This window comes from Neopelma chrysocephalum, unplaced genomic scaffold (genome assembly GCF_003984885.1).
Source record: "Neopelma chrysocephalum unplaced genomic scaffold, ASM398488v2 Primary Assembly neopelma1_131, whole genome shotgun sequence".
Taxonomy (NCBI): Eukaryota; Metazoa; Chordata; class Aves; order Passeriformes; family Pipridae; genus Neopelma; species Neopelma chrysocephalum.
This window is the reverse complement of record NW_020897793.1, coordinates 2,012,007-2,029,067: the sequence shown is the minus strand read 5'-3', so window position 1 is coordinate 2,029,067 and position 17,061 is coordinate 2,012,007. Positions and strand designations below refer to the sequence as shown.

The 17,061-nt window shown below is 42.2% G+C and overlaps 1 protein-coding gene across 1 annotated transcript in view; it reads left to right on the top strand.

Moving 5' to 3' along the window:
* Nucleotides 1–293: 293 nt before the first annotated feature.
* Nucleotides 294–17,061, top strand: part of CDHR1 (cadherin related family member 1) — a 43,731-nt gene continuing 26,963 nt past the window's right edge. Inside the window, exons 1-8 of the mRNA XM_027698628.1 lie at nt 294–473; nt 1,255–1,350; nt 9,616–9,761; nt 10,630–10,680; nt 12,023–12,112; nt 12,594–12,680; nt 14,372–14,488; nt 16,077–16,220. Of these exons, the coding sequence (XP_027554429.1) occupies nt 413–473; nt 1,255–1,350; nt 9,616–9,761; nt 10,630–10,680; nt 12,023–12,112; nt 12,594–12,680; nt 14,372–14,488; nt 16,077–16,220 (792 nt within the window). The 5' untranslated portion in view covers nt 294–412. The remainder of the gene's footprint in view (nt 474–1,254; nt 1,351–9,615; nt 9,762–10,629; nt 10,681–12,022; nt 12,113–12,593; nt 12,681–14,371; nt 14,489–16,076; nt 16,221–17,061) is intronic.

The following is a 17,061-nucleotide window of genomic DNA, read 5'->3' as shown; positions in this document are numbered from 1 at the left end:
CCTCTTTTAGCTTTCAAAAATAGAGGACTGGCTTAGACAATTAAAGACAGAGTTTAGAAAGAAAACAAATTTCTACTTTACCTTCTCCCTGACTTCTGTGTTTGGTCAGCACAAATACAGTACTAACAGCAGAACCTCTGAGAGTTACACTGATTCCTCCAAATCTTGTCTCAGAGATGAGTCCCACAGCTCCCTGCAAAGTAATTGGTCTAATTAGGTGGTAGGAAGGAGCTTCTTTAAATTCCTCAGAAATTAAGACGTGTCATCCGCTTAACATCTTAGCATCTGTTACTGCCGCTTGCACATTTCTGCACTACATCAGCCTGAAGGACACTTTCCTGGACATTTCAGAGAGAAAAAAAAAAACCAAGCCCCTATAACGGAGAAGAAATTGGCTCTTTTTTTCAGTGGGATGAAGCATGTAAGGCATTTCAACCCCTCCTTATTTCTCAGTTTGGTGCATGTTTGCCTGGGTGAGTACAATAATCACTTTGTTAAGTAAAAATATAGGAGAATACAAACATAACCTTAAATCCTGTAGTAATCCTTACTGATGTGGTAACGTTGTCCTGAAATATTTTCCTTGGCAACTGACCCCTGTGCAAATGTTACCCTCTGTGTTTATATATTTGGAGTTTTGTTTCAAATGGGCTATTTTGAATCTCTAACAGTCAGTCAATAGAATGACAACTAATTTGTTGTTTCTTGTTTTTTTTTTTTAACTTTGCTGTTGTCTGGCAGCAAGTAAGTAACTGTTTAATTATGGCTAATTGCTCATGCAATAGTAGGCATAATTTTAAGACAGAATGTGCTTAGAACACTGAGTAAGAATACTGGCTAAGGTACCAAAGCACCGGAGAGTTTCAGACTTGTATATGTAGAGTAGGGGAGAGGTGTGCAGTCATGACAAGCTGAAAAGGTTCATTTTTCAGTGAAGCTGTCTGGAACTGGTTCAGATTTTTTAGAGAGATCTTCCTACTTGTTTTATTTCTGTTGGTTTTGGGGTTTTTTTAACATATGCTCTCGATTTCCTGCTGTGTGAATACTGGCACAGTGGCATGTAGAAGTAATGTTATTAAAAATATCCATACAGATACAGTTCTGAGATCCATTGCAGCAACTGGGTGTGTTACGCACTCATAGTATTCCCAAAACAGCTCATGTTTACTGAGGGTCAAGTAATTAACTGAGTCAGCCAAATAACTGCCACCTATAAAATGCTTTTCTTTGGCTTCTGTTTTGTTTTAATTGCAGTTCAGGCAAATTATGCCCCCTATTTCTTTGATAATGGAGCCAGAAGCACGAATGGGAACATGGCACTTCTCAGCCTTTCAGAGGACACACCTGTTGGTCAGTATTAAAATGAGTATGTTTAAACTGTGAAACTGGAGTTGCTTGCTCTTATGATTAACACATATATTTTGTTGTAGATTGTTGTTATAATCTGTGATCCTACATGGTTTTCTCTCTAGATTCTAATTGGCCTCAATTTAAATGACATGTTTGAATTGTAGCTGCAATTTAAAACATGAATTTCAGCTCCCTTTTTTTGGTCCACCAATCTATTCATAGCTTCACAGCACAGACCTTTGTGGTCAGAAATAAATTCACGGTGGTGAGAGGCTTCTTACCAATCCTGTAAATGCTTACAGAAGAAAGCCTAGTTGTTGGTAATTTTATCAGCCTTGATAAAAGCAATCTGTACACTGAAAAGTAAGAGCCACAATTTTCTTTAAACAGTTATCAAATTTTTCATGTTTACAGTACAAATAGTAGAAAATGTTTCCACCTGCAGTGAAAATTGCTTTGTCTAAACAACTGATGGTTTTTAAAAAGGTTTAGTTTTGTTTTAGAGAAAATTCAAAAATTGATACAGCTTTCATATTTCAGCATTTTGGTGCAGGTCTATCTTCTTTAAACTGTAGTTGCATTAAGAAAAAATAAGAACAAAAGATGATTTATAATCCCTATTTTGCATGGGAGAAGAATAATTTCCTAACATTTAAAAAATTACATGTAAAATATATTACAGTGGTGAACACCACCTTTTCTTCAAACTTTGCATTTAAGTTTTGCTTAGAATTTTCTACTCTTTTTTTGTAGCTTTTACAGGCTAAATCAGAAAATATTTACTTATTGCAAATTGAGTACCAGAGGACCCCTTTACTAGCTACCTCATGCATAGAGGAGAGAGATGGCTCGGTAGGGAGAGCTCCCAGGGCTTAGGCAGCTGGGGGAGGTGAGGATGAGGGAGGGATCAGAGGGCACAGCCTCCTCTGGAGCCTGACGCTGCCACCCACACCTTTCTAAACAAAACCAAGGTCACTCACTGCTTTGGGAAGCAGCTGCCTGGGTTTGCACAAAGTCTCCATTTCTGAGCCAGTGGTGTTAATGCCAAACAAGAACCATGCTTGGCCTTCTACAGCATGGGGAGAGGGTGATTGGGAATTCTCCTTTACCTGCTCAGCTTGAGAAGAGGAGGGAGAGAAGGCAGTATGTAGCATAGAAGTGACACATCTTGCTGATGAACTTTAAAAGAGCTTGCTTATGATGCAGCAGAAATTTGCTATTGCTTAGTCAGGCTTAAGTGGAAACCTCAACTGAAGGCCAACAGTAATGTAGTGGCACTTGTAAGAGCCAAAGGCAGACCAAGGAGCTGCATTTTTTGCTGTACTTCTGCCTGGATTCACATGGAAACTACACTTGCTCAGTCTTGGCAATCCCTACAGTTCTGCTGATTTCTGGAGTAAGATTAGCCAGTGGACTCACTTGTCTAAGCATAGTTGAGGCTTGTAATGCCAGACAGCCACAAAATGGGATCCCAGCTCAGTTTGTTTGGGGTGTTGCTTGCCAACTCCACCACTGAAACCGCAGGCAGCGCAACTTGCTTGCCATCAAACTCCCACTCCCTGATGTGGTGCCAGCTCAAAGACATTTACAGAGCATCAGCCTCTCCCTGCCACCACTGGGAGCCTTCAGCCACCTGCATGGGGATGGGGAGCTAAAGATGGCACAGAGCCACAACACAGGCAAAATGTCCTTCCTGTCAGGACTGCAGCGCCACATGGTCTCTCAGATGACAGCACTCCCTGCAGCAGCGAAGTACAGCACTAATTTCCACCCACTGCTTCTGACTGGGGGCTCCAGCAGCAAAAAAGGAGAGGGTGCTGGAGCCCCCAGTCAGTGTGAGAGATCAGAGCTGTGTTAGTGCTCCCGTAACTAGCCCGAGTAAGAATAACGAGAAATACCTGATGGGCCTCTGCATGTGCTTTTGTAACGTTAGCAACTAGACTGGGTATACAGACGTCCCTGAAGAGTTTGTGCTTTGGTTGCAGCAGTGATAAAGCTCAAGCTGCTGTCTTCAGTCCTGCTGTGCATCATGCCTGCTGGCTTCATCCAGAATGTGTTTACATGTGTTTAAATTGGCTGGCTTGTACTTCTAATTTGATGTATAAGTGTGCTTTAAAAAACAAGAGAGAAGCAGCTTCTTGCTGAAAGCTCCAAAGGGCCTGTAGAAACCCTTGGGAAAGGGAGATAAGGCCTTACTTTTGAGAAGTTCAAGTGTGGTTGCTTTGCCACCCACCTGCCAGTCCTTCTTTTGGCTAATTCCCAGAACACCTTGCCAAACAGCTATGAGTACTGCGAAGTCCTCTCTTTTGAAAGCACTTTTGGATATTCCATGGGAGTGTGGTTGCTTGGGGTTTGCTTAATGCAAACTGCTGCTGGTACCTGCTGCCCGTGCCAGCACAGCCACTCCTCGGGAATGCTTTGGCAGAGAGGCTCCCAGAGGAGGGCACAAATGGAACTGACACTTCGGTGCTACAGTGCTGGGTGTGCATTCAGCTTTGTACAGGGCAAGAGTCCAGTGTTCACATGAGACCACAGTCAGCTTCGTGCCAGGGCTCAGGGAGGGCTCACACATTGCCCCTGCTAAATATCTACCAGGCTGGCCCTTTCAGTGAAGGATATTGCACTGAAGAGGAGGCTGTTCTTCAGCACTCTGCCCCAATCTCCTCCAGAAGCAGGAGAAGAAATCTGGGCTCCCATGTCCATGTGTAGTCCCAGGCATCCACACTCCAGGAGTCATCTTTCATTTTGAGCAGGATGATCAGTGACAAAACAGGGGAATTAAAACTTCCATATGTTTGATTCTGGACGGCTTCAGTCGGGCTTATGTTCTGCAAAAATGGGCAGGTTGCTATTAGGTCTTCCCTGTCCTTACATAAAAATTGGAGTTATGGGCAGGATGCTTTTCTTGGCAGCAGCTGGTGTCTGATCTGAGCAATGCCATGGACAGCAGCTTTAACGAACCTCCAGAAATTTTACAGTCTTTGGCCCTGCTGAGATTGCAAGCAGTTGGCAAAGTAGTATGTGTTAGTTATATTCCCAGGCATCTGTAGGCAAGGGACATGCAACATTTTGGAACACTGAAAGGAGACAATGGATTCTCTGTGCGACTGTAGAAAAAGAAATTGCAGTGCTGCAGCTGCATGGACACATCAAATTCGTTACCACACTCATATCATCCCTAACTTGACCTTCTTTTCCCTTGTCCAATTTTGCTTATTTACAGATAGTTGATACTTGTCTACCAAGTTGCATACATTGTACCCTGTTATCATAAAACCAGCAAATACTATTTCTGTGTGAATGCTTGAAAGTATCTGCAGATTTCCAGGTGCTATTTATTGCTGCAGAGCATGAGACCCCTTAAGGTAAGAAGGGCCAGGACAGCAGCCCCTTCCAGTGCCAGGCTTAAGAAGAATTGGAAAAGTTATGAACCGCAATAGCAGTTGTAGTTTGAGGCTGTTTGGCAGGGCAGGTGGGTAATTAGCTCTTTGCAGAGAGTCGCCTGTGTACATGCAAAATGTGTGTGCTCCTAATCAAAGTCTTAAGCCATGAGTGGGATGCTATTTCAGGTTGTTTGTTTCATCTTACCTCTTAATCCCTGTAAGACCTCATTGTGGGGACAGAGTGGGGCTGGGAACAGCTGCAGGGCAGGGGATTGAAGCATACTCAGAAGGCCTAAGTTCATTACTCTCTCAAAGCCCAGCCATCATCAGTGCTCTGGAGATTTCTGCATGCCTCTTATCCTTGAATTTTCCTTTCTGTTTTTACCCTTGCCCCCAAAGTAAGCACTGACCCCCCCATTAAAAGCCAGTTTGCAGTGGCAATTCTTTGATCAAAGCTACAGCTGCCAGCCACCTATCACTGGCTGACTGATCCCTTCAGTTCCGTCCATCCTTCAAACTTACCCTGTTCCTACATGCTCCTAATCTCATTTCTTCGCGTCAGTCACAGCTCACTGTGTAGAGGTCCCCTTGTCTCCTCGGGTATCTGTCATTCCTTCCTTGTTTTTATCCCCCTGATCCACTCCTAGGAAAGCTGGGAGGCTACCAGAACAGCAGTGTTAAGCACAGCCTGCCTTCTGCACCAGTGCGGCAAAGCAAGCAATGCACAGAGCAAAGCCCCCCACAAAGCTGAGCACTGCACAGAGATGTGATGAGGACTTGCAGGTGTTACAACCTCCAATTTTGTTTTAAGTCTTCTGAGAGAAACTGCAGATACATCAGAAAATTGCCCTCAAATGGCTTATCCTTGGAGTTGGTTGTTGTGGGTGCTGCAGGGACACGTTGCTGTTGTTCATGGGGTAAAGTTTCAGGCCCCATGCTGAGCGTTTGCTGCAATATCCCCTCTCCCCATGGCAGGCATTAGCAGCTGCAAGGCCTGTTTCAGCTGCTGCTGCTATAGCATCTATGGCTTTCAAGCTGCTGATCCTGGCCGGGTCCCCGATTTGCCAGCCAGCTGGTGCACCAAGATGCAGGGGGGGAGCAGGAGTTGCCTGGGTATGCTCCAGAAGGAGGGATAGCTGGCAGTGAATGAGAAAGGAGACATTTTTGAGGTACCCATGGTGTGTGGTCCATGTCCTCCAGGAACCTGTGCTCCCCTTTGCTTGGGGTGAGCTTGGATTGTAAAATAGCCATCTGTAGGCTTTGTGTTAACTGTCCACTTCCTTTCCTGATAGGGAAATGACCCTTGGCTAGGACAGGTGGAGAGCAGGCATGTAACCCCAGGCAAGATGTATTTGCTGTGATATTGGGAACAGAGGTATCCTGTCCTGGGAACATGGCCATGGATATCCCTCTCAACATCTTGTTAACAGATGTCAGCTGTGGTGGCAAGGACAATGGCAGGACTAAGCATGAGTCTAAAATATGCTTGGCTTGTTTAACTGATGGGGTGGATTTGATTGCTGAGTGTTGCACAGCAAGAAAGGGAGAGTGTGTATTCAGTGAGAGGGTAAAACCAGCCCCAGAGCTTGTGGGCAGAGGCTGGCTGTGATTAAATTTGAGTCAGAATTGAAGTAAAATGGAGCAATGGCATCATGGGACAGCCATTTAGCCCGAGTGGCAGGAGCAGAGAGCAAATGACTGTTTAAGATGGAATAGGGAAGCAGAGTGAAAGCCTGGCATTGCTCCTGGGAAGCAGCCATAGCAGGAAGCAGTGAGTAGCTCCCCAAGACTCCCCTCTCTCAGCCTGCTGCACCATCCCCTACGTACTCAGACCATCCTGCTCTTCCAGCTGGCTCTTACATGGTACTTGCCATATCCCCAATAAAGACTCTTCTATTCCCATATCTTTCTGACAGGGAGAGGCTGTTTACTTGGTATTCATTGATTAGACTTTATCTGTCTTTTTCATTTATTTCCTTTTCAGCAAGTAGAGACAGCACACTGAGAAGAGATTTTTAATTGGCATTAACACTGTGCTGAGAAGTGTTCCCGGGGGTGTTAATGATATGGAGAGTACTGTGCAGTGAAATTACAAATTGGAAAAAATAAGGAATTATAATGAGTTAGAAATAAATTTTGATCTACAATGAAAAGGCACACAAGTGTTCTGTACTATGAAAAATGAAATATCAGCTTTAGCTAAAAAGCAAATGGTCCAGTTTAAAGATCAATGATGTCCTTCATTACTTGCTCAAAAACCTCAGTAATCTCAATCTGTATCAATATTAATGTTTTTTCTCACATTTAACAGTAAGAAAATTCCTGTCTTGCTTATAAGACAATTCATAGAAAATGTAAGAAAGAAAACTGTGAGATTGGAAGAACAAGCCTGGTTCAAATGTGTTCACACAAACTTTCAGAGTCTGTTTTTCTCCAGCCCTGCAATCCCTGAGGAGTGGTCTATAGTTGGTGTACTGCCAGCATGAGTATTTCAGGGCAGCCATAGCACTAGACTTCATGCCTGGTCATTGCTCACAGGCTCGAAGAGACCTCAGATGTGACGTCCATGCTGGTTTTTCACTGCAGAACACTGGTCAGCAGCTACCACGGACAACTGTGTGAGCTAGAAATAGGCAGGATAGGCAGAGGTATGTAGAATTAAAGGTACAGGAAAAGCTAATAAGATGGGCAGAAAAACAAGCAAGAAGTAGAAACAGCTAATGACCAAAAAAGGCTGCAGAAAAGCAGTGTATTGATAACAATGTCACTCAGGTGCTGACAGTTGGACACCTGAATTCTCCCTTTGGCCCCAGCTGAGATATTAAGACAAAGCTTTGGGAAAACAAGAATAAATGAGTCAATGCTGGTGTTGCAGAACCTTCAGAAGTCTTCAAATATCTGTCTCTTATGTAGACAGCAATATCAGGAGGTAGACGTCCTTTCGGGACGCTGTTTTAAATTAGCCCCAGTTTATTCCTCTCTTTACATTTCCTTGTACTTACGCAGTGCAGTTGTTGCAGTCAGAGAAGCCTCATCATATTGCTCATTGTGTTTCCCTAATAATTTTCAGAGATCACACTTACAGTGTGTTATTTTCTACTCTGTTTTGTGGGAAAAGAGAAAGAAAAATGTAGAAAGTGTTTTTTAGTTTTGTGAACTTCTTTTGCAAGTCTTGACTATTTGTTGGCCGGCTGAACCAGCTCGTAACAGGATCTGTTGTTTGTGCTCTTGTAGGCTCATTGATTTTTTCCAATGTGAACATTTTTCTGTACAAAGTTGCCCAAATATTGCCCTGGTAATTATCATAAGAGAGTTTGCTCATAAGTGAGAACAGATTCCACATGGCTTGGCATAACCTCTTGCTATGCCAAGAAGACATCCATGTTTGCTAAATATCATCACTGATTCCCAGATGTTACATGTCCATTAAGCACCAAGCAGCTTCACAGTTTGCATGCCAAGGAATAAGCAAATGAGACCTGAAAGGTTGCCTTGCAAAACTGAAGAAACATTTGAGAAGCTGACCTGTGAGTGCTATGGCCATGACATCAGCCAAAGCCCTAGAGTTAAACAGAAGCTTGTGGATCAGGTCAGGGAAAAACCCCACTGCCACTGCAGAGAGGAGATGAGAAAAAGATTGTGATTTTTAAGTATAGAATTAAAAATCTCTGAAACTCAGGGCCAGAGCAGTTTAAAACTGGAGTCTTCTGGGTTCCCTTTAAAGTGTTCTCCCTTAGCTTTATGCTGATTTTCTTAGCAGGGATCTTTCCATCATATATTTGATATGCATGCATGAACAAAACCCACTACTAACCAGTGAGTCACTTGGCTACAGTATTTCCAGTGCAGAGGACTTTGTTAGATGTAAAGCACAGTTTCTGTGCTTAACCTCTACCACTTGAATATCTCAGGTAATTTACCCAAGGCACAGCAGATTGGAAGGAAACAACAACAGTGGTTTATATGTCAGGTTTAGTTAACTGGTATTTGTAAAGTGCTTGAAGTTATTTGAACAAAGGTATTAATGCACAGGAGGATGACAGACATGGAATTAAAAAAAAATAATAATACTAATAAACACTCTTACCATGTTTTGAAAACATGAGTGTTATAACTCCTCCAGGAAGTATCATTTATGATACACAAAGTCAGTTTACTGTAAAAACTGGCACCAACTTCTCAAATGTTTAGAAATAGAAATAACAATCTCTACCCCCAGCTTGTGAAGGAAATACATTGATGAGTTGAAAAACTTTTTCATTGGTATGAGCATGAGTGGGTGTGTCAAGTAGAGAATTTAATAAGAGAAAGCTAATGAGGGGGAGTAAAGTAGGAAAGAAGAGTTTTGCATCTGTTAGTTCTGAAAGTGGGAAAGTCTGAAAATGTCCTTGCACATCCTGAGTTCCAAAGCTTGGGTCCAGTCCTGCAGGAGCACTCCTTTTAATTACCAGATTCTCTGCCTGCTAGTTTGCAGTTCTCTTTTTCCCACAGAGCAGAGATCTGTGATGGCCTTTTGGTACCGCTGAGATTGTCACCCAGTTGTACAACAGCATCACTTTGGCTCACTTGGGCCAAGAGTTAGTCAAGAGCTTGTCACCTATGTAAACACTTGTATGTGAGCAGTATTGATGTAGTTTCAGTTCCACAGGAAAGGGCCTGAAGGGACAGAAACTAGCACTCATAAATTTGATTTAAGCAGTTGGCTAAAAGGTGGTCATCAGGACTATTGAACTGTCTGCTTTTCCATACTTCCCAGTAGGTGGGTTTGATTCGCAAAACTTTTGCCTGCCACAGGGTAGATAAATTCCTAAGGAACAGGCTAGTGAAATATTCACTGATTGAAGTAACCACAGGGAAATGCTGTTGAATGTCAATTTTTCAGGTACCCATGTGTACACTCTGAATGGAACTGATCCAGAAGGGGATCCCGTGACATATGACCTGACCTATGAAGCCGGATCAAGACGCTACTTTTCTGTTGACAAGAACCTTGGAAATGTTACGCTGGTCGAGGAGCTTGACAGAGAGGTACAGTCAAATGGCACCACTCTAGGTTTTTGTAGAGTTTTTCTCTGTTTAATTTGATCTGTGGCTTTGAGGGACAATGCCAGCTTATTTCCCCTGAATCATGTAATACACTTTGCAATTCTAAGACATGATACTTCACTCATCACGTAGTTTTCCAGTTGACTTGTGCCACTAACACTGCCATCAAATTTTTCAGCTGCTGTCTGTCCAGCTTTTGTCAAAAGAGAAGTTTATTCTTTATTTCTATCTTCTCCCACCCACACCCCATCAAGAGCTTAGGGGCAGTTACAGTCCTCAAATCCTCAGACAAGGGACTTTCCTGTCATTTGGAGGAAGTACAGATTTGTGTAAGCAGTGTTCCAGGACACTTCTCTAGTTCATCATAGCCCTTTAATCTATGTAACCATGTGGGTTAAAGATGTCCCCAGCAATAGTGGCCTAAAGGCAGCCTTATTCTGGGAACACAGGTATTAAATCCTTCACATCTCCTTCACAGAGAAAGGTACACAGTACTTGGTAAACCCTTCAAAATACTGCATGCTGAGACAGAAAAATTTTGAACCAACCATGCCTTTTTAAGGGAATGTTTCTTGGAAAAGATGAAAGATTTTCATTAGCACTTTACAGAACAACAGGGATTCCCAGATCTGTTGTGTGACAACAGGTCACATTCTGGGACAGTAGCCACAGAAAGTCCAAGGAGCCCAGAGGTGGAGCTTCTGAGGGGTCTTCCTAGCCTGTGCTGTGATTGCTTTGTGGGATTAGTTGCTACTGTCATCTACTTGCCTAGACACATTTAAATCTGCAGTCCCTTTTACAATCAGGGTAAACACCATCTCTCTAACAAAGGAACTTTCTTGATTTACAGAAGGAAGATGAGATTGAAGTTATTGTCAGTATTTCAGATGGCCTGAGTACAGTAAGTATTTGTGCTGTAGCTTGTCAAACTCTGTCCCCACATACCTCCTCCTATTAAATTACCTTGCAGGGACTATCTCATTTTATCAGAAAACATAATCTCATTAGAGTTTTACTTCCTGTTCCAAGAGCCACTGAACTCACAGTAACTCAAGTCTCACTCCATCTCCTTGCTCAGCTATTTGAGGATAATTACAATGTGGTGTGAGCTGAAAGATGAACTTAGTGGCCTGCAGAATTACTGCAGAATTGCAGCAACTTCCTATGAGGTCTCACTGCCACTGCAGTAGGATTCATGCCTAAGATCTGTAGGCTTTTTGGAGAAATGCGTGATATTATAGGAACTAGTGTCGGGCACCCAAGAACTGACTGTCCCTCCACCCCCACAGTGTTTCTCTAGCATGACATTAAGAAGATTTGCCTAGGCTAAGGTGGTGGGAGTTTTCTCGTCTGCTGCTGGATAAAGCTTTGATCATGTCTAATCATTAGGGGCTTATCTGAGGCGTTGCACAAGCATCCATTCCTACTTCCACAAATTTTTTTGACATTTTCAATTTGTGGACTGATGCTGTTACAGTCAGGATAGTAGTCTGCCAATAGGAGGACATGAGCTTCATTACTAGAGGTGCCACAAAAGCAGGACCTTACTATCCACAAGACTAGATAACTCTGGAACCTCTCCTCATCTCAAACAAATTAATTGAGATTACTGCTAGAAATGTTTGGGAGGTGCCAGTATCTTAGAGGCAAAACTGCCCTGGCAACCTCCATAAACAGGAAATAATGGAATTGCATCCACATGTCCACTTGCAAATAACTAGGAAGCTTTGTTGGTCAAATACATTTGCTTCTGAACTTTTACAGGAAAAACACACGTTTTGTTTAAAATGGATTGTTACATATTAGTAGCATGTATTTGTACATCCAGATTATGCATGCTATTAGCCTAATATCATTATATCAAACAAGGTATAAATGAATGCTCTTGGCTTTCAAGTACCAACTCTTACGGTCATTTATGTATACCATAAAATGTGTCATGGTATCTTGAATGCCATAAAGAAATAAAAAAACCTTGAAAATCAGACCCAATCTTTAATTTATAAAATACTCTGAGGCTTCTTCTTTAGTTTGGAGGTATCTGAGTGCTCTCCACAAAGAAAATTCTTCTGGATTAGAGGATTTTCTGTATTCTTTTACATGTGCTCAGTCTTGGTAGTGCACAGATGTTCTATTGCAACACAGTTTGTCATTGCCTTTGACTACAGCTTAGCAGGCAAATAAATGGGTACATGTTGAAAAACAGCTTGAGTCATAAATATGTTCTTTATATTCTACTCCAGGTTTCTGAAAAAGTCAGGATCCTTGTAATGGATGCTAATGATGAAAGCCCAGAGTTCATCAATACACCTTACATAGTCGGAGTCCCGGAGGTTGGTGAAGTTCCTTTGCATAATGGAAGTCTATTTCTATAGGATGTAAAGAGGGACTAGTATGTTTTCAGCAAAACAATAAGATGTGCAGGACTAACTTGCATTCTTTTGGTTTAGGGTTAGAGTAGATATTTAATATTCACTTCAAACTTAGGGAATAAGTCTGTAGGTACTTAAGGTGTGTTGGTTTTGGAGTAAGCTCCAAGATATGAGTCACTGAGAAATTTTAGGGTGGACCACAATAGGAATAGGATACACTCTGTCTTAGATAAGATTTTGTTATTTTTACTCCACAAAGTATTTCTTCCTTCTACTTCTCCACCTCTTCCCTCTTTCCTTTCTACTCTTTGTTTCCCTCAGTGCTCTTACATTCTTTCTACCATCACTCTCTTTTTCTGCCTCCTTGCATGCTCATTTTTCACTTCTTCTAACTCACCTGGTTTTCTACTCCTGTGTCACTGGTAACTCTTTCTGGTCACAGAACACTCCCTCTGGCAGCAGTATCTTTAAGATTGAGGCAATAGACAAAGACACGGGTTCTGGAGGAAGTATCACCTACTTCTTGCAGGTAAGGTATTGTCTGTACCTTCAAAAATCTTATTTACTGAGATCTCAGAAAGCAGATTAAGAACGGATTTTGAGGGTGAGGCCTGTCCTAGTGCCTATTGGACCAATTTTGTACTGTGCATAAGAAAACAAGCATTGACAAAAACATATGTGGTTTGACTGCAAGCAGCCAAGGGCAGTCCAGCAGGCAGGAGGGGGAGCTGGAGTTGCCACTGACACTCCTGTGCTTGCCAGCAGGACTCCTCATGGCAGGGCCCTTCCTGTGGAGTGACAAGGAGAGCAAGATCAGCTAGAAATTTTGTATGCTTATGGGGTTTCTAAAGCATGAAATAGCTTTCTTTAGAAAGCAAAACGCACTGGAAACCCAAATATGCCCTTTAGTGTAGCAGGCTGGTGCATAATCAATACCTGGATCCCAGTGTGAAATATGAGGTACTAAGTGTTCTCACTGACAAAGCTGGGACTGCTTGACACCAGCTTTAAGTTATTGCCCACTGCTGAAGAATTGAAAGGGCTCCGTATTTAAAGCTGAATTTTTGTATTGCAGATCTGAATTCCAAAAGGGCAACTTTTTGCATTATATCCTTAATATTCCTTCTTCCTAAAAGCTTCAGTCAGATTAGCTGCAGTTCCCCTTATTCAAGAGGCAACCAAAAAAAAAAAACAACAACAAACCCAAAGTAAATTTGTTTTAATATTTAATTTGGACACAAATATAGAAGTAAGTTAGAAAATATTTACATAGCACTAAGGTTAATCCTGTTAAGAGCTTGGGTATACTGTGAAAGAACACCTTGAGTACATTGTTGAAATTTAGCTTTGATTTCACAAATTACGATCCATTTAAAATACAGTCTGTGCAGGATTCAGTTTCACATAGAGCTTTTTTCAGTGGGCTGATAGACTAGAAACAAAGGAACAGCAATTTCAAACTTCCATGTCTAGTTTACATATTTGTGTGGTGAAAAGGATACTAAATATGTGTATTTGTTGAAAAAAATATCTTTTGGCACAGTGTCTGAGAATTCTCAAGTTGCACAGAAAAAACCTCTCCCCAAGTTTGGTGTCTACTGAAATGGCCAAGATTATCTGACAGTGGCCACTGTGTATGGATACCAGAACAGAGGCATTTATATTGATACCTCCTGTTCAGAAGAAAGGAGGGAGGTATTTTTTAGGTCTCTTTGAACATCAGATGTCTTTTAGACTTTGCTTGTATATCGCAAAAAAACACCAAACCACCACTATATTGACAATAATCTACACATGCAACCCTTCTGCTATTTTTTTAATATTGTAGAACTTTGAAACACCCTTAGTGTAACACCCTTAAGTAACACCTTTTATTCTTCTTCCTTTTCCCCTCATCTTTTTTTCTGTACAGCCCCCTTACCTCTCTCCATGCAATGAACTCTGTTAACCAAAGTTTAAAATTTCACAGCGAAATACTAAAAGATTAAAAATATCTACATTTGAGGTAACCGATTTATTCTGAATAATGAGAGACTCGTGGTCGGTTCATGAATTGTTCATAAACACACAGAGGTGAAATTCATCAAATACATTATTCACCCAAACTATATCATTATTCTAGTCTTCTCCCTTAGCAGATGAAATAAAAGATGAATCCCTATGGCAATCTTATTTCCATATCTGTAATCTCTTGCTGTTTCTTCTTTTCTTTTCTTCTAGAACATCCACGCTAACAAGTTTACTATAGACCGTCACAGTGGAGTGCTGCGCATCAAAACAGGGGTCACCCTGGACTATGAGAAATCAAGAACACATTTTGTTGTTGTTGTAGCCAAGGTATAAGGCTTTCATCTGAAACTAGAGGAGGGTGGGGTGTTGTGCTTGAGTAGGACTGATTAGTTCAAATACAAGTGTTGTACGCTGAGGCAGCAGAGTTACTCCCTCTGTAACACCTGGAGGTGTGGGGGGTAACACGGAAAAGTGAGGGAGGAAAGGTAACCGGTGTCTGCTGCTGAACAACGTCTGGAGGATTTGGGATTGGGTTTCCCACGTATCATTCATGCCATGTGTGTTTTGAGAGTCACCTAGAAGTGAGGGGTTGGTGTGAGAAGCCCTGGCTTCAAGAAGCAGCAGACTTTGAGTGCAGGCAGATGCTCAGGGCTCCCTCATGCTCCCAGGGCACAGCCCTACCACCACAAGGACAAACTCCCAGCAGGTAGACAGTGCAGGTCACAGTCATTACCCAGGGCACAGCTGGACCCAGCACAGCACAAATTATGGACTTCTTTTCTGGAAATATCTGTGGGTGTTTCTTTCTTTCACTTCTCTTTTACCTCATGGCAGCAGCTTATTCAAATCCTGCAAATATTGCTGCACATCCCCCCTTGCCACTGTCATTCCCAGCAGTGCTGTGCCTGTGACAGATGATTCATAACAGGCATTAAAAGTTTATAGATTCTGAAGTAAAGTCTTTCAGGATCCTGTGGGGACCTGTCACACAGACAGACTCACATGGGTTCAAAGAGGACAATTTTGCTGTTACTTACAAGTTTCTCATATTTTATGAAAAATGTATGAACCTTTTTATGTATTTATTTAGCCAAGGTTTGTTTGAGGAAAAGTAACAAAATTTGCCTTAAATGCTGCCTTTGGGGCAATAAGGAGGAAAAAAAAGAGCGTATCTTTTTCAAAAAATGGAATTTTTTAGAATTGGTACAGCAGACATGTTGAACAATTCTCACTCTTACACACCAGCATGACCACTAACCTCCGGCTGGTGCTCTGAGACTGAGGGTGTTACAAGCATCTGAAATTGCGAGTCATCTTCCTAATTGGCTCTGCTGTATCAGTCATGCAGAGTTGGCTGTAGTCAAGTCCCCACAGACTGTTTATACACCGTGGCTGTCTCACAGTTCTTGGCTGCACAGCTCCTCTGTTCTTTCACTTTATCACATAAGAATCCCAAAGAGACTTTGAGCATGTGCACTGTTTATTTCCCCCTAGAAATGCACTACTTTGCTACTGTGCATTGTCCTGTGTTTATGACAAGACAATATATGGGATGAAAAGCTGTAGACCTTAGTCGCTAACTTTTAGCATTGGTTTCTAGCATTCTTTTTTTCCCATCAAAAAATTTGAATTCTCTGTCCCCTGTTTTGTTAATAAAATATCATGGATGACAGTATATTTTGGCCCATCCACTTTTAATATAAGAAACTACTTATGAGACACTGCAAACTGTCTTCCTAATCAGAGAAGGAGCAGGACAAAGAGAAAAGGGAATAGGGCAGCACAGATTAACTGGTGATTTGAGAGAAAGATTCCTGGAACTGTGCTTCTGAAGGGTCATGAGGTCCATGCAATGCCATAAGCTGATTTGCAGGCATGTTTCAGCAGAGGCACCTGATGATGACTTCTCTTCTAGGATGGTGGTGGGAAGCTCAGGGGAGACAACAAAGTGTTTTCAGCCACAACAACAGTTACTATCAATGTGGAGGATGTTCAGGACACCCCTCCCATGTTCATCGGGACTCCCTACTATGGATATGTTTATGAGGATACGCTCGCAGTAAGTGCTGGTTTTCATCTGTGGGAGAACAAGTGTACCCTTTCCCATCTCAGTCAGGATGGCCCTATGGTTTCTAGCACAGGTTTTATCGGAAATGGGACCTTAACTCTGTTTTGACTCCTAGGTGAAATGAGCTGACCATATCTCAGACTTGTTTTTATTTACATCTATTGTGGATTTGCTATGCAAGGTTTCCCTCTGCTCTCATTAATGTCAGAAAGGATTCTGCCCATTTATGTTGGTCTAAGCCCAGGCAGCAACTAAGAGTTCTTCCATAGCTCAGACCTCCAGAGGCATTTGGCTGAAGGCTTAAGCAGGCTGCCAGTTACCTCACCCGAACACATCATGCTAGAAGCCTTTATGTGTTTGTGTGTTATGTAGTCTCACAATGCTCATATTTTCTGTCTGTGATCACTCTGGTACCAACGGTTGGTTGTGTAAGATGTGGGGAGCATTTATGGCCAAACGCCCCAGACCATCTCTGTTGTCCCATGGGCCATCACCTGGGGAGAAGCAACCCTGACATGTCCAAAATGCAGGATGCTTTCTGATCAGCGATGGTTGGCTAGGCAGAACGGGCCAGGAAGTCCTCCCAGGCCTAAAACCCACCAGATCATCAAGCAAGCAAGGATATACTTAGGAGAACCAGTTACAACTGAGGACTTGAAGCCACATGTTATGCTTGGAGCTGCAAACTAATGAGTTTTCTCTGTATCTAAGCAGTGACATGATGCTGTGTATGGATCAGCTTTTGCCCTGATGCATAAGATTTAATTAAAATTTTCCTCATACATAGGACAAGAAACAGTATCTACCCATGAAATTACCCAACATTAGGCTA